This window comes from Antennarius striatus, chromosome 10 (assembly GCF_040054535.1).
Source record: "Antennarius striatus isolate MH-2024 chromosome 10, ASM4005453v1, whole genome shotgun sequence".
In the NCBI taxonomy this organism is placed as follows: Eukaryota; Metazoa; Chordata; class Actinopteri; order Lophiiformes; family Antennariidae; genus Antennarius; species Antennarius striatus.
Genome location: NC_090785.1, coordinates 12,945,752 through 12,965,510, shown reverse-complemented (window position 1 = coordinate 12,965,510; position 19,759 = coordinate 12,945,752). Strand labels below are relative to the sequence as shown.

At 42.4% G+C, this 19,759-nt stretch overlaps 2 protein-coding genes across 4 annotated transcripts; both read right to left on the bottom strand.

Moving 5' to 3' along the window:
* Positions 1-1,321: 1,321 nt before the first annotated feature.
* ctbp1 (C-terminal binding protein 1) lies at positions 1,322-14,834 on the bottom strand. Of its 3 annotated transcripts, XM_068326084.1 has the most exons (12): positions 14,122-14,536; positions 13,867-13,980; positions 13,632-13,682; positions 13,325-13,403; positions 7,150-7,304; positions 6,918-7,062; positions 6,604-6,810; positions 6,140-6,354; positions 5,845-5,975; positions 5,644-5,771; positions 5,092-5,209; positions 1,322-4,985 (listed from the first exon to the last, which is right to left on the bottom strand). In XM_068326084.1, exons 4-12 carry the CDS (start codon positions 13,383-13,385, stop codon positions 4,811-4,813), a joined length of 1,335 nt encoding a protein of 444 aa, XP_068182185.1. In that variant the 5' UTR covers positions 13,386-13,403; positions 13,632-13,682; positions 13,867-13,980; positions 14,122-14,536; the 3' UTR covers positions 1,322-4,810. The 3 variants fall into 3 exon arrangements, with proteins under 3 accessions (XP_068182185.1, XP_068182184.1, XP_068182186.1); XM_068326083.1 differs by lacking the exons at positions 13,867-13,980; positions 14,122-14,536 and adding an exon at positions 14,756-14,834; XM_068326085.1 differs by lacking the exons at positions 13,325-13,403; positions 13,632-13,682; positions 13,867-13,980; positions 14,122-14,536 and adding an exon at positions 11,698-11,796.
* Positions 14,835-15,263: 429 nt separating this feature from the next.
* Positions 15,264-19,409, bottom strand: LOC137602954 (protein FAM53C-like). The gene is made up of 5 exons (XM_068326092.1): positions 19,379-19,409; positions 17,572-17,805; positions 17,403-17,463; positions 16,556-17,322; positions 15,264-16,097 (listed from the first exon to the last, which is right to left on the bottom strand). Exons 2-5 carry the CDS (start codon positions 17,653-17,655, stop codon positions 15,846-15,848), a joined length of 1,164 nt encoding a protein of 387 aa, XP_068182193.1. The 5' UTR covers positions 17,656-17,805; positions 19,379-19,409; the 3' UTR covers positions 15,264-15,845.
* Positions 19,410-19,759: the final 350 nt, after the last annotated feature.

Here is a 19,759-nt window from a genome sequence, read left to right as displayed (position 1 = left end):
CTCAATGACTTTTAGATTGATTGCTTTGTCAACTAAGTTTTATGATGTTGGCACCACCATGAGGATAGAATTAGTGATTTAGTGCACGAGTTTTACTTTCTATAGCACGTGTCAAACTCAAGGCCCGCGGGCCGAATGTGGCCCGCCACATCATTTTATGTGTGGGCCACGAGAGCATAAAAGATCAGTGTCTACAAATATAGGTCAAAAGTGTGCTTTGACCAAAATTTACATTTCCCATAATTCAGTAATAAAACCCATTTTAACTTTGACACAAATATTCTGAACAAAGTTAATTTCCTAACTTGTGTTTGATGCTATTTGTCACTATTTGATCCTTGATTGATGGAGTTATGTGGGCTTCATAACCTGTTATAACATAGCAAGAAGCAAACTTTTTTTTTCTGTACTACTGTAATGTCTGTAACTTTATTAAGTAGTAAATTCAGAATTATTTAACATTAAGGAGTAGTTACATTTGTTTTACATTACAATGAGTTACATTTAGTTACATTTATAAGTTACATCTGGTCCTTTGAGGACAGCTGTTATGCTGATGAAAAGGAGTTTGAAACCACTGCTCTGTAGGATGGAATGTTAAGAAATTTAGTACAAATTAATAACTCATTAGGGGGAATTGTGAAAAGATATTCAGTCATGTGATAACTTCTTGATTCTGTGCTGTTGATTTTAATCTTAATTAAAATCACAATCATGTCTGACAATGTAAAGGAATGTAAAACTAAATCAGTCATCTGAAAATTTGAGTGTATTTTTCCAGGATGCTGCTAGCAACAAGATGCTTACTGAATGTCATCATGCTGAAAAAAACCCCACTTAACACCATCATGGAGGCCACAAGCATCATCCAGCTCTTATTTTCCATGACCCGTGAGGGTTCCAGGCAGTCAGCGGACTTCAGCGTCCCTTTATGTGCATGTGGTTGCAATTTTGGGTCTGATAATCCCCCGCCCTTGTCTGCCCAGTGGGTGGATACAGAAGCCCCCTTTCCCGTACACACCCCACCTCGCCTGCTCAATTGTAAAACTGTCTGTACTGGTGCAGTTTAACCACTAGTAGCTATAAAACCCACTTACAAACTGTGGTAGTAAACATTTTTTGAATGTCATAATCCCTGTAAGCACCGCTGTGTGTCCTGAGGCTGCTCAGCGTAATCACTGGGAACACACTGGTAGTTCATTGTGACCAATTAGAGATCACCGACACAAAACATAAAATCACCATCAGCAGAATTGAAGCTTCAGCACTCACCAACAAGGAATTCACTTTCATGGTCAAAAGCCAAAAGAGACGGCAAATATCAATTTTTCAGGATTTTATTAAAATACGGTGTGGAGTTTACCATTGGAAGTTACCATCACAAACATGATTGTTTCTAATAAAAAAGTAAACAAAACAAAAATAAAGCTTAAGAGCCTAGTTACAGGATTTTTTTTGTTTTTGCAGTCTGGTGAAAGGAAAAAAAAAAAAATTCACAATGACAGTGAGTGGAAAAAAAAAACACGTTCACATGTTGTAAAAATACATTTCCCAATTTAAACATTACACGCAGTCACTTTCAAACATTCATTCATTCCTTGTTAGATGGTTAGATGTCAGTGCCAAAACAAAGCAAAACAGAAAGAAGTTCCGATCTGTGCACAAGGGTGGAAACGAGGGGACAGCTGTTTCTAAAAACGCAGGAGGCGGATCTACATTTTCAGGGTGGAAACATTTGGGACGAGGGACGTGAAACAGAGGTGACTGCTGGAGGATATGTGTGCATTTGAACCCTGAGAGAGAGAAAAAGTGACCGATTCTTAAGTTTCTGCTTTTCTTTTTTTTATTGACAGACCACACCAGCATCTGCTTGCCCCCTCCTCCCCCCCCGACCCTCCGGGAAAAGATGCTTCGAGCCCCCCACCATGACGACAGGGGCATTCTCACACCCACGAGGGAAATATCAGCTGAGGCTTAGTGGAAGTACACACATCCACATTGCTCAGCCAATTTAGCTTTTTTTTTTCTTTTTCTTTTTTAAATCTTCCAAATTCATTCACAGTAAAAATTCACTCTGGAGCCAAAAACAAACTGTGTACACAAGGTTAGCTGTAGTTTAACTGACAGACATGCAGAGACCCGATGGGGAGTGAGGAGCAGTTTGCAAGCGGCGCCAACTGTGGTTTGCACTTCTTAACCGGGTGTGTCTCCTGACTTCACCTGCTGTGGTCAACTGTATTAAGGCAGTGAGTGGTTCCATGGCGGCTTTCTAGAATAGCTACTTTTACAGGGAGAGAATAAGTAAGGCCCAGAGGAGAACAGCTGGAAAGGACCGCAGGGATGAGACAAAAATAAAAATAAAAAAAAATAAAAAAAGAAACATCAGGGGAGGGATCTCGTTTTCTCTGAAATGTTTCAGTACAACATGTAAAACACAAAGCATATCCATAGAAATGAAATCCAACAATATAACAGAATGGTTTTCAAAACAGTGCACTGCTGAACTGAATATATATATATAATCAATATCATCAACAGCAAAATTTAAGATTACCATTATGCTCATAATCCAAACTATGGGGGTTATTTTTAAAAAATATATACTCATCACATGACACGAGGAGCCTAGCATCTCAGGACACAGACAAGCTCCATGTCTCTCATAGACTCTGAGGGGAAAACTGTACATCACTGGAAACTGACCACGACAAAATGGCAACTGGGGGGGGGACACTCTGAGGGGGGAAAAGGCTTGGGAATAGTCAGAAACAGCAATATGACACAAATTCTTTAAGCCAATAGTATTTCCCCTAAAACATTACCTCACATGCACTATAGACAGGGCAGCCTTACAAAGTAGAGGGTTAAAAGAAAACAGCATCTACTACTACTGTCCTCATGAAAGAAATCTAGCAGACAACGGCGACCAAACTTTATTTTTAATCAGCCAGTAAGATGAGTAAGTCGAAATGCGACAGTCTGAAATGGGAGAGTGTTGTGCTGAATTTTCCACCATAAGGAAATACAAGGTAAAGGCAAGGAGAAACGCATTGGTTTTGAAGCCTGAGTATTTACTGACTCAATTTATTTAATGGGGTTATTCATCTCTTTATTGTATCATTACTGCTACAATTTTACAACCCTTCCGGTAAAGAATAGTAGAGTATCTAGAAAAATCTGTACAAAAAATAAAAGGGTATGCACGGTACATTCAATATCTGTTACTGAGGTACTAGAAAGGTGTTCCCTTGACACCAGGGCAACAGCTTTAAGGAGTTACTCCGAGGGACTATTCCTTTGGAAAGACAATAGCTTGTTATCATCACAGGGTGAGGGAATACCCACATTCACACTAGCACACACTTGCGCACGCACGCACACACACACACACACACACACACACACACACACACACACACATACCACTATCGCTAACAAAGCCAGCATGCAAGAACACTGTCCCCTTGCTCCTACAGGGAGTCTCTTTTCTACTATCCCCTAATGCCTAAAGGAACTCTCGGGTGCATACTGGTTCATGACGAGGTGTTTGATGGACCATGAGAGTGGGGAAGGAGCAGAGGGTGGTGGGGGTGATGGTGGTGGTGGGGGGGTGGGGTGCAGTGAAATCTTATTTACCTAAAGGTCAGTCGTCCATCCCTGGTGACCCAAACGGGGTTCTTGATGTCAGCTTATCCCTCTGACTGAACTGAGCTGCAGTCAGATGATGCCCTCTACTGGCGGCATCTCTGCCACACCATTTTTTTCCACTGATAAAAAGTTTTCTGCATTTGATTACGTGGGCAACGAGAGTAAAAATCTCACACATAGCACACTGGCGTAAGGTGGAGTTTTATGCTTCTGATATGTCACTACGATCTACTCATGTATCTCACGACGAAGCAATTCATGACAGGCAAAGCATGTGTAAATAGAGGGAGGACTGCCCTAAGAACCAGACCATCACACCGTAAGAAGTGACAAATCACTATCTGTAGGATGAGTCGAGCAAAAACAAAAAAAACAAAAAAAAAGGTGACAGCACAACACAACTGAGACAAAAACATTACATAGGCGCCCGCTGAGCATCGCTGAGACAGCGCCAGCTGAATGGGAGCTAAACGCCTGGTGAAACGAGGATGCGCTGCTTGTAAATCTGTCCGGTTTCTCTTTAGCGCACAGTTTCCCACATAAGAAAAGGTGAAAGGGAGGAAAAGTAAGGAAGAAGAAGAAGAAGAGAGCAGTAACATGAACCATTAATGTACAAAGGGGGGCTTTAACGTTTCTGCCTCTGCTGGTCAGAGGGCGACAGCAGGAGGCGGCAGACTGTAAAGCCTAATGTCAAAAATGCTAGGGTTGGGGTTTTTTTAATATATAAACAAACATTGACACCTAGGACAACAACAGACCAATGTTCCATTAAAACAACAGCCAAATAAGGATAGAAACCAATCAATGAATCCTTGAGATCAGTTATTGCTGACGTTGTGGGGGGGGGGGTGAAAGGGGGAGATGATGGTGAGTGAGTGAGTGGGTGAGATGAGGCTGAAGATGTGGGATGTGTTTGTCTATGGGGTGCGGGTGGGATGTGTGTGTCCGTGGGGCTGGGGGTGGGATGAGACTTGCTGAGGATAAGTCACTCCTGGGCTGGTTATTTGATCTGAGGAACAAGACTGTAGATCCACATCAGGTCAAACTGGCACTGCCGATGTACTGGGGTGGAGCTTGGAGAAGGGGTGGGGCTGTGTCTGATGTTGGAAGGTGGGGGTTAGTTTCCAGAGGTGAAGGAATGTGCTGGTGGTGGTGGTGTTGGCTATTGGTCAGAGGGGATGTCTCTGTCAGCTTCGGCCTTAGGAGAGGGAGCGTGAGGTGGGTGGGACACAGGGGCGATGGCGTGGGCCAGGGTTCCTGTAACAAGGCTTTCAACCCCTCCGCCAGCTCCAGGGAGCCCCCCTGCCGCTGCCACATTGATCAGGCCTGGAGGAAATCTGAAACACACACGGACCAATGTGACAGCTGCTACGGTAAAAGTACTTTAATGGAATACGTCTAAGTCGACTCCTTTAAGCTCGTTCCTCGTCTGCGTTCTCTCACCTGTAAGTGGCTCCATTAAGTTCTGGGTGAACAGTGGCTGCCTCCATGCTGGGCCATTGAGAGGCTGCCATCAAATATTCCTTATTAACACAGTTCTTTAGGCTGTCAGGGATACGCCCTAGAAAGAAAACACACCCGTCATCTTTTCATGCATGATCTCCACTGGAAATCATCCCGTTGCTGCGACGACACCTTGTTTATTTCTATTTACACCAGCTGGCAAATGACTCTACAGGCTAGCACGTTTAGCTAATGAAGTTACCACACATCATCCCTCAGATGTTCCGCAAGACTTTTTAATTTTTATTTCTAGAAACAGAGCAATAACTGGGGTTGTTATGGATAATTGTATTACTTAAAAACTCATGTAGTCTCTTATAACTCTAGAACAGACAGACATAAAAATGAATTGACAAAGTAAAAATCAACCACCATACAAATCTTGTATTGTAAAATGAATGTTTATATTTTTTGGTGGAGGTAGATGTGTATAGTTCTTGTCTGGAACTATACACATCTTCGTGTCCTGGCTTCGTCTCTTGAGTGTCTTACCGGTGATGGCGCGGCGAACCTCCCTGGCTGCCTCCTCCCGGGCCTCCACAGAGGCCTGCTCGCTGTACCAGGATGTGTGTGGGGTACAGATCAGGTTGGGGGCATCTTTTAGAGGCCCTGATGTGAAACTGTTCAGAAAGTTGAGACTGTTAGAGACAGGAATGAGGACATACGTCAAAGACAGTTACTGGTGTCACTTACCTGAAAGGTTCTGCCTCATGGACGTCCAGGGCAGCCCCTCGTATCCGGCCCTCTTTCAGAGCCTGAGCCAAGGCTTTCTCGTCCACCAGGCCGCCTCTTGACGTGTTCACCAGGAAGGCTCCCTGACGCATCTGTGCCAGACAAACGACAGTGAGTTAACTGTTGTTCTACGCCAACAGAACTCATCATCCAAGATGTCGCTCCTTATAAATCAACGAGCATCTACAGAGGCTGTAGCTGTACTTACTAAAATGAAACAAAAAGTGGGTTTTGCACATTCAGGGCTTCCACACACCTGTTTAATGGTGAAGTCATTTATGAGGTGGTGGTTGTGCTCGTTGAGGCTGCAGTGCAGGGACACGCAGTCAGAGTGGATGAGCAAGTCCTGCAGGGTGGCCATACGCTGCAGGCCTAGAGATCGTTCCACGCCATCAGGCAGGTAGGGATCATAGAAGATCACCCCGAAACCGAAGGCCTTCGCTCGCAGAGCCACTGCTTGGCCGACACGCCCTAGACGACAGAAGTGTTAAGGGTACCTGTGCTGGCATTAATACAAAAACTACAAAAACTAGAGAACCTGCCTCCAGACATTAATCCCATCACATGCACAGCTTAACCAGCAGGGTTCAACAGTAATCACCAGTTAAATTGTTTTGGCCAAATACAAGCTAAGACAAATGAAATCTCTGATAGATGTTAGGATACTTGGCTATTATGCCCGTTATTGAATCTAGAGTACCATCTATATCCTGTACTCACCTAGCCCGATAATGCCCAGAGTCTCACCCCGGATACGAGCTGCACCACCGGCTACCTCTCTGATCTGCTCCACACTAGAGGCACGGGTTCCCTCCCTGAGGGCCTGGTGCATCCATGTAACTCGCCTGTACAGGTTGAGGATCAGACATAGCGAGGTGTCAGCCGTCTCCTCCACAGAGGCTGCTGGCACGTTACAGACAGCGATGCCTGGATGACCGGACGACAAGGAGGAACAGTTGTTAGCCACCCTGAATGTAATTTCACACACAGGCTTACAGAGGACCATGAAAATACCCTTCAGCTCCAACCCTCACCTAGCTCAGCAGCTGCTTTTATGTCGACGTTGTCAAAGCCGGAGCCAATCCTGACGATTACACGGAGGCCTTTAAACTTTTCCAAATCATCTCTAGACAGAGTGATGGTGTGGTACAGCAGAGCAGCCACAGCCTCATTTAGCACCTGTAAGAGAAGAGGACAGGTTAATGATAGAACGCTTCACCTCTCAGGCCGCGTGGAGGACACCGTTCAGCAGGATGTGTGTGTTACCTTCTCATGAATCTCCTGTGTGGACTGGGCATCACAGAACGCCACTGTGGCCACGTCTTTGAGGATAGGCATTTCCACAGTACAGTCACGCCCGTCCAACAGAGCCACCAGGGGACGCGGGTGCATGGGCCCGTTTAGGATGGGAGGTCGGATACCTGATAGCACACATGTAAGAAATGAGATCAAATATACAGTATACTGACCAATAGTAGGGATGTACAAGTAATGTACATAAAATGTAATAATGTAATAAAATAGTCATACATGATAGCATGATTACCAAAATATTATAGAAAGAAAAAACAATATCAATACAGTTTTTATCATTTATATAAGTATAATATACACTTTTATTTTTTATAGCAGTATTTACAATACTATGGTATGGGACAAGCGTGCTACCAGGCCACCAAGAACCTCCGCCAAGCAGACAACAGTCCAAAAAGATATTTTTGCTCGTACCAGATTTTACATATAAATTCTTTTGAAAATAAAGACTTGTCTTTGGAAGCTTCTTTGCTTTATTGTTTTTAAAAGTCAACAAATTTTTTGAAATTTTTTCTCCAAGTTAAATTTGATCTTTTGCAGCAAAGAGACATGTATTATGTGTTCATGAGTGTGTGCTGTGAACATACGAATGTACTGTATTATACGGTGTGATAATTTCGTACAATATTTAACTTCAAAGTTATTATTGCTAAAAATGTACAAATATATTTATAAAGTTTTAAAGTTATTCCTGAGGTAACCTCAGTTAAACAATTGCTATAATTCGATGTAAGTCCTTTTGAAGTCAAGAGTTGTCATGTGCAATAAAAGCAATTGATTGACTCAGTGTTTTGCATTTAATAAAATAAGTATTGTGGCTAATCATCAAGTTGGATCTTGTAACTTTAATCACCGTTGAATACGAGTGTTTTCAGCTATCCCTGTGTTACTACCAACGTGAAGGCTTGGCTGGATATTTGTGCCAGAAACAAGTCAGTCAGTCACACGTGGGAACAAGAACACCCAGTGTTTATACTATGCTTCGACCCACAAGTATTCTAGGCAAGCTTTTGTGCTAAAAACAAGTCAGTCAGACCGTCAGTCACTGGAACAGGAATATCCAGTGTTTTCTTGACATACCATCACCTCACACAAAATTCTTAATGCTGCTGTATCTCAAACAAGGAAGTCAAAGCCTGATCAGACTCAACAATCAAATATTCAACTCAAAAAACTATTAGAGGCAGAAAACATTTCTGCCTCTGTAACAAAGGCTATGACTAAATGTTTGTATTTAGTAATGTGGTGCCCCCATTCCAAAACAGCACATGTTATGTTGACTACAGTTTGTTTTACAAAAAAAAAAGACACCTCATCTGCAGGACTAACCTTTTTATCTCCTAATCATTGGTCACTTCCTGAGCTATAACTGTAAAGCAACTCTGAACATCATGTTAAGTCCAACCATTGGTGGTTATTGAGATGTACGGGATTCTTTCATTCACTGGGTTTCCTGGTACAGAGATGACAGCGGTGTATGAATAAAGTCTCATCTGGACAGAACAGTCTTTAACTGGCTCAGTGGTAGAGCAGGTCGTCCAATGAGTCAAGATCTGTGGTTGGATTCCCGCTCCCGCCGAGTCATTTGTCGTTGTGTCCTTGGGCAAGACACTTTACCCTCCTTGCCTCCAGTGAGGCACTCGCTGGTGTGTGAATGTGTGTGACTGTTCCGGTAGTGGTCGGAGGGGCCGTCAGTCTGCCTCAGGGCAGCTGTGGCTACATACTTAGCTTACCATCAACAAGTATGAATGAAGAGTGAAAGAATAATGGATACAATGTAAAAAGTGATTGAGTGTCCAGAAAAGCGCTATATAAATCTAATCTATTATTATTATTATTATTACATCTGCAACATTTTGGCTTCAAATGCTTAAATGTATGGATCAGACTGCCATGGATGTTCAAGTATTCTGTGGTGGCCAATGTTAGGGTCTGTGTTGTGGTGTGTGGGGGATGGAGGTATCAGGACCAGTGGTGTAAGCAAACAGAATGAGGAGAGAAAGTCCAGCTCTGTGGTGGGGATGGAGCTGACTGGTATGGATTAAGTGGAAGAGAAGATGGTGAGAGCAGAGCTGAAAACCATTATGGCCAATCCCTCTATGTTGAGCTAAGGAGGCTCAGAAGCAGGTTCAGAAAGAGACTCTCAGTCAGACCATCAGTCAGTACCGCCCCACATCACCCAGTAGCTTCCACTCGACTTGATAAAGACTCAACCATGAAGCACGCCAATGAGGCAGATGTTGGAAAAAGAGCACATTACACATGTAAGGGCAAACAGTACACCAAAAATGTCTGTATTTCAGGACCTGAACATTATACACACGTAATAGACTACACATGCTGCTCTTATCATCCTCTTTCTCCAGATACTGAATTATCATTTACCATCTACTTCGCCAAAAAGTACAAGTTGTGTCATTTTATTTATCTTCCTATCACTGTTTTACTCTACTTCAGCTGTGACAACTTAATGTGTCTAGAGTGGAACAATGAAAGCACCTCTCACCCTTCAGCCATATTTGTGAACAATGTTGCATTTTCAGTTTCATTTCACTGGTGTCCAACAGAACTACTGCCACACACCAGCTCTACAAACGGATCTTTATCTTGTCATCTGTTGAGAGGTTCTCTTGCCATTGTCTCATTGGGAAAGCACGACTGGCCCATCAACGATGGCAGGAGTCTGTCTAACATTTTCACTGACAGGAGATATTAGGTTAACAGCTAATGACCGAAACAATGACCATGTGGTATGTTTGTAGATTTGGTTTCAGTTCAATGAGAAATTTTTAAAAATGTCGGCGCAAAATTAGATTATTACATTCTTAATAGTTAAAAATGTTGGACATGTCTGTTTTCACAAGTCTGCACTATGAGACACATTTACAAGAACACATAGTATGTCTCAATAGACACAAAACACCCAACCCTAAAGACAATAATATCTGAGACTACTATGCTTCTTTTCTGAAACATCATCTGCCAGCATCACCTGCAGGAATCAACCAGGATGATTTGCTCAGTGTTACAAAAGTGACGTAACTAAATCTGTGACAAAGCCCAACAACTTCAGAATCTGAGTCATTTAGTATTGATTCCAGCTCTCTAATAAGGAAATACAGAACAAATATACAGCGCTCAGCTTCCGTCAGCCGTCTCTTCTGCCCGGGACTCATCGTTAATAAAAGATCAGATTCTGGTTAATGAAGCTGGGAGATTTTGATTAAGTGTTAAAGTTGCAGACATGGTTTGCCAATGTATTAGAAGAGCGCATGCAGAGAGAAGGGGGTGGGATAGGGGTGATGGGAGTGTGGCGTCAGGGGGGAGGGGTGGAGAAAAGTGTGGGGTCTTGGAAAAGAGACAGTGGGAGTTCATGAGGGGGTCTGAGTCATGACCTAAATTCTCCTGCCTGGAAGAGTGCCCCCTCCTGATTTTTTCTGGTTCTCTCCTTTCACATGAAGATACACACACTTCTGCTAGCTAACATCTGCACGTAATGCTAAATGTTACACATCCGACACACCACATGCATTGATGGTGGACACATGCAGCGAGTCAAACTTATAACATTTATTTACACCTCTTGCTCTTCCTCTTTCTCCATTTTTTTTCAACTTGGATATGCACTGATGAGCACCAGCACACACTACTTTGTCCCTTCAGTGTGACAGGTGTGTGTCCCAGCACTGAAGCGTGTCTCTGAAATATTTCTTTTCTCAGAAAGCAGGAGGTAATGGTCAGACTAAAGAGGAGGGAAGTGAGAGGGTAGCCAAAGGTGGAAAACAAATATTTGCAAACACTTCCTCTGAGGCCCGAGCATTTCCCAATGCATGCATGAAACACATAGGTTTAGGAAAAATACACACACACACACACACAGTCTTTTACCAATATAAGATTATCCCATCTACTGTATTTAATTTCAGCTGTGGGATTCACATATAAAGCAGACAGCTCAAGAATATTTAAAAGCCTACAGGCAGAAGCTGAAAGCACAAAGAGACTGACTATGGAGAAAACCCCACAGCTTTTCATCACAAAGACTCTTTCTGAAAAGGGAGTTCTGGAAATATACAAGCAGGACTGTACATTGACTAGCCTTAGTCAAAATATACTGATATACCAAAGAACTACTACTCACAAGCGTGGTCGCACACACAATACAATTCATTCAGTGATTCATTCATTCTCCCTCCCTCTCCCTTTCTTTCCCCTCTCTCCCTCCCCTCCTCCTTTCTCTGCTCCGTCTGCAGTTAGAGTAGTAAGAGGTGAGGGGGGAGGGGCAGCCAGCGATGATAATGCAGCAAGCAGCAGTACTCCACCCAGACACAGCTAGACACACACACACATGGCTATTCAGTTCCTGGCTGCGTCAACACCAATACGCCCTGAATGTAAAAAGAAAGCTGCACACGCCCAAACGTTAGATCTCTCCCCACACAGCTCACACATTTCAGAAACAGATTCCAAACATAAAAACACATAGACACCGGGCCTAACCTTGCATTGTGAAGTCTGTGAGCCAGTCTTCCTCACTCCCTCTCTTGCCTTACTCTGCCCTCTATCGCTCTTTTTTTTTTGTTCCTCTCTCTGTCAGCCTGCTCTTGGCTGGCTGGTTCCCAGCTGTCATACTCGCTCAGTCCCTCCTCCACCGCCATCCACCAATCACAGACGGCTCCATTGAGGGCCAGCTAACCAGCACTAACCTCATTAGCATAGCCGTGGATGAGGCCAAAGGCGGTTTGGACTGTTGTTTTTTAAAGAGACAGCTGGCCTGTTTCCCTAAGTTGCAGCCAGACCCATCACCTTTCCTCTCCCTCTCACCGTCTCCAGAGAATCACCAACTTTGTTCCCTAAGTTTTAACACTCCAGTATGTCTGATCCCCATTACTGACGCCATCACCTCTGGAAACCTACATACAACTCCTGACTGCTTGAAGAAACATGGTTAACTACATGTAAATTCTCAACTGTTATTATAATTTAAATAAATGCAGAGATACCATATGTGTGAATGAGAAACATATATATACAGTATATATTTTTTAAATAGTAATCCTCCACTGTAAAATGTATATGAAGTAAGAAATAGATGATGGGTTAGCATTTCAACCAACAAGTTCAAATAAACAAATTCCAAACACAATGACACAAGCTTTAGCCTTTAAATAACCATTGAAAAGAGTGCCAACAAAACCATACTATTTCAAGAGTAGCACAATTATTCATCAATAGTTATGAAATGTTATTATTTAAAAAATGCAGTAAACTGTCAGCGTCTGGTTTCAACAAATTTACAACACAAAAGGCAACTGAAATGGGTGGTGTAGTCAACATGTACACAGGAGAAAAACGTACATAATAAATACAACTTTTAACAGCTCACACTAAACATGTTTTCTAATAGTCATTGTTTTTTAACGACATGACTTTCCGATGTTTTAACTTATTTTCACATATGCCAAAAATTTGAAGTCAGAAAGTCACGGGTGACGGTATCGTTGAATCGGGCCTTAAAAGACTAACATATTCACAGGTAATAAAGAGGTGAGGTTCTGAAAACATTGTTCATTCATCTTCTTGAAGATGAGATGATTGTAATCATCTCTACCTCAGCCGCTTATCAACCCTGTGGGTCATTGGTTACGCTGGAGCCTATTCCAGCTGACTATGGGCGAAAGGCAGGGTACACCCTGGAGACGTCGCAAGTGCTTAATGGGACCACACAGAAAGACAGCCAGTCATGCACACTGTCACAACTATGGACAATTTAGAGTAATCACGTCACCAAAATAGAAAGTATTTGGAGATGAGAAGAAGCCAGAGCGCCCAGAAAGAACCCACAAATACACGGGGAGGACATACAAACTCTGTACAAACAGGGATCAAACGTGGAACCTTCTTGCTGTGAGGCTACAGCGCTACCCTGTGCACCACCATGCAGCTCACATGTGATTGAATAATTGATGTTAGTAGAAGAGAAGGAATAAGACCTGAGAACCATATCCAACATGAAAACACATTTCAAATGGACTCTTAATTTTTTTTCAGGTTTCTATTGACAGGTTATCATTGGACACCATTTTCAACATATTCATCACAACTCGGTGTATTTATTAGAACTTACCCTCACAAATGCGGTCAAGTCTCTGTCGCTTGACCTGTTTGTGTTTGTCCATCAGAGCCATAGCCCAAGCAATTCGAATCTGAGACAGAGAACGGTTATAAGGGTTTAGTGGACCTTTTCACAATGAATGACCAGCACAAACACAAACAGTAAAATGAATAGGAATTTTTAAAGATGGTAAAAGGGTCATAATTCTGTTGTGTAATTGCAGTACAGTCACATGTAACACCTCAGAGTGACAAAGATGATCACTAAATCAAACTAGGATACATCGGGTGTTGTATTACTTGTAATGAGATACACTCACCAAGAGAACGATGCCCACTGGCAGTCAGTCAGGTTGACAACTTAGTTTACACTGCAAATTTATAAGAGGAGTGAATTATTACAAATCTTGTAGTTGAAATTTCTGATCATGGTGACGACAATAAACTCAATATAATCCATATTTGTGGGATTGTATACAGAGTAATCAATAAAACATAATAAATTATTTATACAATATCAATGTAAGGTAACATTTGCTCAATGCTCTCTTTTACCAACACGCTCAGGCTCAATCACTTTCCTTGAAACTGTTGATCATTGTTTGAGAGGATGTGTTCAACTTTATTTACGCCCACATGGTCAATACGTTCGCCACACCGCACCTACACCTAAACAAGTCGATTGAAGTCAGAAAAATGAGAATTTAATTGTAAAGCTGATCTTAACTTAATGCTAACAAAGGTCCCAAACCTCCTCGTTAGCAGCAGAGTTACCGTTATGTAGCTAACTAGCTAACGCTGCTAGCTTACCCGTTTCTAAGCTTTCGAGGATGGCCGGCTCACCAAATGATGAATAACACACACACATGTATCACACAATGCACATACTTAAGTTATTGCACTCGCGTTCTGTGGCAAATATATAAAATCCAGCTAATTTCTATTAACAGTAAGGCTTTAATTAACTTGTGAAACGGGATCGAAGCTAACGCTAACCAACACGACGAGTTAGCTGCTCGGTGTTTGCTAACTCTCCCAAACAGACGCGTTCAGAGCTTTCAAGCGGAAAACTTTTTTTGATTAAAACTACGTCCTCTCTCCACAGCACACTCGGGACATTTGGTTTTGCGTAACGATCACTGAGTTACGAAGCGTTGTTATAAGAAAACTTAAAGGGAGCGTTAGCAGTTTGGCTAATTTAGCTAGCTAGCTAGCTCCGTTAAGTAGCGTGCCGCTGTGTGCAGCGGAGATGGGAGCGAACCGGAGCCCATTACGTCCGATTCGTTATCAGCGAGTGGCGATCCGATGTGTAATATCTGACCCAGAGGCTAAAAAATATTCAAACGACCTGGAATATATGCTTGAATTCGCATGACTGAATTCAAGCATGACTACTTTTTAACCCTGTGAGAAATTCTCGCAAAAAAAATCGTCAATTATTTACCCCAGATAAACTCTTTCAGGAGTGCTGAACACTGTGCGTGCGTCGGTGGTTCCCTCTCTCCTGATCGCCATGAAATTAGACAAAAGAGGAAGTGGCTTGTTGGTGGGGGGTGGTGTCAGCCAGCCTGCATCGCCGGACTGGAAGGAGCGCCCTCACCTTCCACGGCGGAGCGGAGAGCTCACAAAGAACCCCTCGGTGCTACCTCAGTTATACAACTTGGAAAACTTTCTTACTTTTCTTTGATTTTGTCTATTATCGAAACTTTCTATCTCCGGATGAGTAACTTGATAGTTTAAACACGTTGTCATTCATGTTTTTGTGTTTTTTTTTTAATGCTATATCTCTTCCAATATTTCTACGCTGGCATTCAATCAAAGCTGTCACAACAATTAAATACACATTGGAAAAGATTTGATTTTCGAGAGATGACAAGACACGTTTTGGAAAAATATTCTCTATTAAACTATTTGTTGTTCACAAATTGTGCAACAAGTGTGTTTCTATCTAACATGGGGTGAAAAATGAAGAAAGGCCACCAGGTCGACTGCATCACTACTGCCTTTTTTCAAACTGACTCAACTCGTATACTCCTGAAACCACTGTACAGTACATTACACTGTTCACAAGGAATCCAGCTGTGGCATTCATTCAACTGACTATTATCCCATAAAATACCCTGTTTAAAATACAGGAAACATTTACCAACAGGTCACAATTCTTAGACTTTCTGCTGTACACAACATTAGTGTGTAGCTAGCTCTTTCAAATTCAAAGAGCTTAATACAAAGACATCAGCACCCGATGAAGGATTTTTACCAATAAGCTTTTTTGTATGTCTTCAGATCACTTACGAGGAAATATTGAGCACATTATGTTCACTCCTGTATGGTGCACTGAGAAGATATATAATCACATCCAGATATGTGCCATTTGGTGACATTTGCCAAAATCCCATGCACATTTCCCTCTTAAAATACAATGCTTGATGTGTCAGCATGAACTCTGGACATACCATCAGAGGATTGTATAAAGACAATGTGCTTAAAATGTCCCTGAATGCAGTAATCACACTGAAAGCACCAGGGAGAGGTCAGTTCTCTTCTATAAGGTTTAAGTCCAGTTCTGTATAGTCTCGTTTTAAAACAATCTTTTGTACTCCGTCCATTACAGTCCTTTTTCTTTCATGTTCTTCCTCTTCTTCTTCTTCACTTTCACTAAGTGGACCAATGCTGACTTGTCCTGGGAACTCAGCAGGAGAAAACATGGAGCACCGCTCCATGTTTGGAGACACTTGGTCCAGGCTGCGCCCTACGCTAGACACTTGCTGCTCGTGGTCACCAATCTGCACAAAAAATAAAAGGTCCCATAACAATAATGTTATCACATGACAATTCTGGCATTTAAATGTGACATATCATCTGACTGAAATTGGATTCAGTAGAACATAAAAGCTAAGAAATTAGGGAGTGCATATTAAAGTTATAACAAATATAATAAATGCTCCTTGAGTGTAGTGATTATGCCTGAACCATAAACACTTTGGAAACAGATCTGAAATAGAATGCATTCACGAATGATAACGTTGTAACTATACTAAAGAGAGTAGACTTGAGCACATAGGGAACAAGAATAGTTATGCTTAGCCAGAATTTAGAAAGATGGAGTGTTGCCAGGAGCCTGAGACATAAAAAACGGGCACAAGTTAGCTATCCCATCACAAATACCGCTAACCTATAGGGACCAATATGAGGAGACTGCGAGAAATGATCAAACCTTACAGTGCACTGAACTCGAGCTTACCTGTGTCATCTTACTGAAATCAAGACCTGGTCTTGGGCAGGCCAAAACATCTGGGTCATGGCGCCTCTTTAAACGAGGTCTGCGCATGTCACAGGGCTGTGAATGGCATCGGGGCAGTGCTGGGTGGACATTGCGTCTAGAGGAAGAAGGTGTGCTGCAGGCTGAAGTGGGAGATGGAGATAGAGCTGGGTGTTGCATGCTACCAGAACAGCAATAGGCCACAGCAGGGGAGGGGTGGGGTGAAGTTAGCACCATAGAGGCTTCCTGCATGTACACAGGAGACAGGGAGAAATGTCGCTGCAGCACTGAGTGAGAAACCTGGGGGGCTGGTGAAGAGGAGCAGGAGGAAGGAGTCACAAAAGGAGCAGAACAGGCTCCTTTCATTTTGTCACAGGGGTCCCATGAGAATGTCCATGGTAGTGGGGAGTCAGAAGACAGCGCCAAGCTAAAAAATGTGGGGCTAGAAGATGAGTATAATGATGAAGAGGTGAAGGAGGAGCTGGGACCACAACGGGGCAAAGGACTGGCCCCAGAGCCTGAAGTAGATGCTTCTCCACTTTGACTACTTCGCTTGACTGGGATCCAAATCTTGGATGCACTCGGATACCAGGCAGTCTGGCACCGAGACAGGTCTTCTGGAACAGATAGGGACCGGCAGTGCCGCTTTGGTGGTGGTAACGGGGGTGAACTCTGGAGAGCCTGGTTTGTGAGGGTAACGTCTGGTTTCTGGATAGGTTCTGATGGTTGAGATGTAGCTGAGCTCGTCTCTGAAAACGCCAAAAAAACAGACATAAGACACATTTCCTGACTAAAAGTTTGCAGATGCTTCATACTCAAATTAACTTGCCTTGTGTTGATCCACAAGCACTCCACGAAACTCTAGGATTGCAGCCTGCTGTAGGTAATGACTGAAACAAATATATGAACTTGAATTCAATAGGAGCCACAAGACTATGAGAATCAAAGCATGAAATCTATCATTTCAAGGATAAGATATAGTTTTGTATCCAACTCACCACAGTCACATCAAAAGAAACAGCCTTGCAATAGGGCTCTTCTAAACTCTGCTTACGGAGCTGCTCTGTGATAAGAGTCACCATAGTTTTACAATCCAGGGATAAATATGGAGATGAAGAGACTGAGGGCAGTGTAAATGTATTAGTCTAAATCCTGGTGTGGTCTGTGGTGTCTCCTCCACACCTCAACCTGCCAAAGCGACCAGTTTCCCCTCTATGCCATCTTTATGCCATCTATAGAGGGAAAAATGGGAATCCACATCAGTAATTAAGAAAAGCTGACCTCACACACTACAGAGAAAGCATGTGATTGAAACAATTATATGTAAATAGTTAGAGGAATCCACCAAGCCATGGATTATAGTTTAAAACATGTTCTAATAAGAACACATAGTGTATAATCCACTAACTGACCAAATATGAGTGCATCGCATCCAGGCCTGGATGCACATGCAGTCTTATTCACACATGAATGGAAGAAGCTCATGTTCACAAAGGAAAGGGGCATACATGGACATCGGTAGGCCAAGAACAAAGGAACGCTTCACATTCCATCATGCACATGGCATTTTCTTCTTGCAACTACATAAATAGTCCAGTGAAATTTTAAATAAAATGTAACATGCGAAAATATTCACAAGTCTATATGGTAATAAAGTTCATATAACCACACATAAGAAGAGCTGTGGGTTGAATGGGGAAGGGGTGGTATATGTCACAGGTGAATAGGGGTAGGGGTTGCAGCATGCAGCATATCTCTGCATGGGGACTGAAAAACTCTCAACATGTCTCAAAGGCTTTGATTACCAAAGCACAGCCAAAATTATTATGCTTAAGGTGATCATTCCACCTACATATTTAATTAAGATTTACCCAAGAAACACATAACAAAGAATCACAAAACTTTAACACAGGATGAGAACTGAAACAGATGATACAAACGCCATTCAATTCATATATATATATATATATAGCCTCACAATCGCCTTTCTTATGTGCAGAGAAATAAAATGCTTCAGTGTATTTTACACTTCCGACAACCCAGACGTTACTGCAGGAATTCCTACATCACATTTCATATCTAAATCAGAATCAAAACACTTGAGCCTTGAAGTGGTGTTCATAGAGGATCTAGTCCTTAACATTGTTGTAGCCATTCGGTCGATCCTGAGCCCTCCTCCTGGTGGAGAAGCCAAGGTCCGCATGCCAGGGAAGCCAGGCCATTTCACCTATCCAGAGTACGGATGAACTCATCCGGGGTGGCCACTGCATGTAGAGCTGCGACAACTCGCTAATTTCTATCTTAGGATATTTTAATTTTTATCTGAATAAAACCTCTGGTAGAATAAACCGACCGACATTAATTGGGACTATTTGTTAGGATAACTGAGTAGGTCTGGTGCAAGGCCCGGTGTGAGACGTCACCTCTTTATTACGTTCGAACTACCAAATAATTATATTTGCAAAATCGAGAACGTTTATATAAACCAGTGAAAAAGACAGCTACAACCAGCTGGCTGGATGTCAGCGACCATGTAATTTTAAACAAGCGGGCAAGACTAAAAACAAAAAATAGCGAACTGTCTTAGTAGGTAAGCTTAGCAAAACCAAATGAAGCCATGACCTGTTTTGTTATTTCAATAAATCTGACTGTCTAACAGGCGTATTTACATTGCCAGCGTTGCTTTGATCGTATTAAATGCATTTACAACCCGCCTCGACATTTTATCGGGAGATGAATTAACTGTCAAGAGAAGCTACGCCGTACGTCTGCTAGCTAACACGCTACAGATGTCCTATATATTACCTGCACTCAGTGGTCTCTTGGCAACCAAAGCTGCACGCGCTCATCCGGCTCGTGGGAAGTCAGTGCGGTATATATAGCTTCTGGGCGATACCACTGCGTTTGTCTATAGACTACAGTACGGGGACATTTCTTGGCATTTAACGCTACGCATACAGAGAATACGTGTCCTACAATATTTTTATTCACCTATATCAATAAATATGTTTTAATATTTTATGTTACACTTGTATTGAGGGTAATGTTTGAGGTAAATTCCCCACGTCCCCGCAGTTAGCCTCTACTAACTAAAACGGAAGATTACCCACACCGGGTCGACTACAAAGTGGACTAGGTGTTTTTCACGAAACTGATTCAATGACAAAATAACTTAATAATATAATG

Excerpts from the sequence above, each read along its gene's own strand:
- ctbp1 (XM_068326083.1), bottom strand. The coding sequence starts at position 13,385 with ATGGCTCTGATGGACAAACACAAACAGGTCAAGCGACAGAGACTTGAC. Across the intron at positions 7,305-13,324 it reads ACTTGACCGCATTTGTGAGG|GTATCCGACCTCCCATCCTA; the intron begins GTAAGTTCTAAT and ends GTGTGCTATCAG. Across the intron at positions 7,063-7,149 it reads CACAGGAGATTCATGAGAAG|GTGCTAAATGAGGCTGTGGC; the intron begins GTAACACACACA and ends CTTCTCTTACAG.
- LOC137602954 (XM_068326092.1), bottom strand. The coding sequence starts at position 17,655 with ATGGTGACTCTTATCACAGAGCAGCTCCGTAAGCAGAGTTTAGAAGAG. Across the intron at positions 17,464-17,571 it reads TTTCTTTTGATGTGACTGTG|TCATTACCTACAGCAGGCTG; the intron begins GTGAGTTGGATA and ends TATTTGTTTCAG. Across the intron at positions 17,323-17,402 it reads TGCTTGTGGATCAACACAAG|AGACGAGCTCAGCTACATCT; the intron begins GCAAGTTAATTT and ends TGGCGTTTTCAG.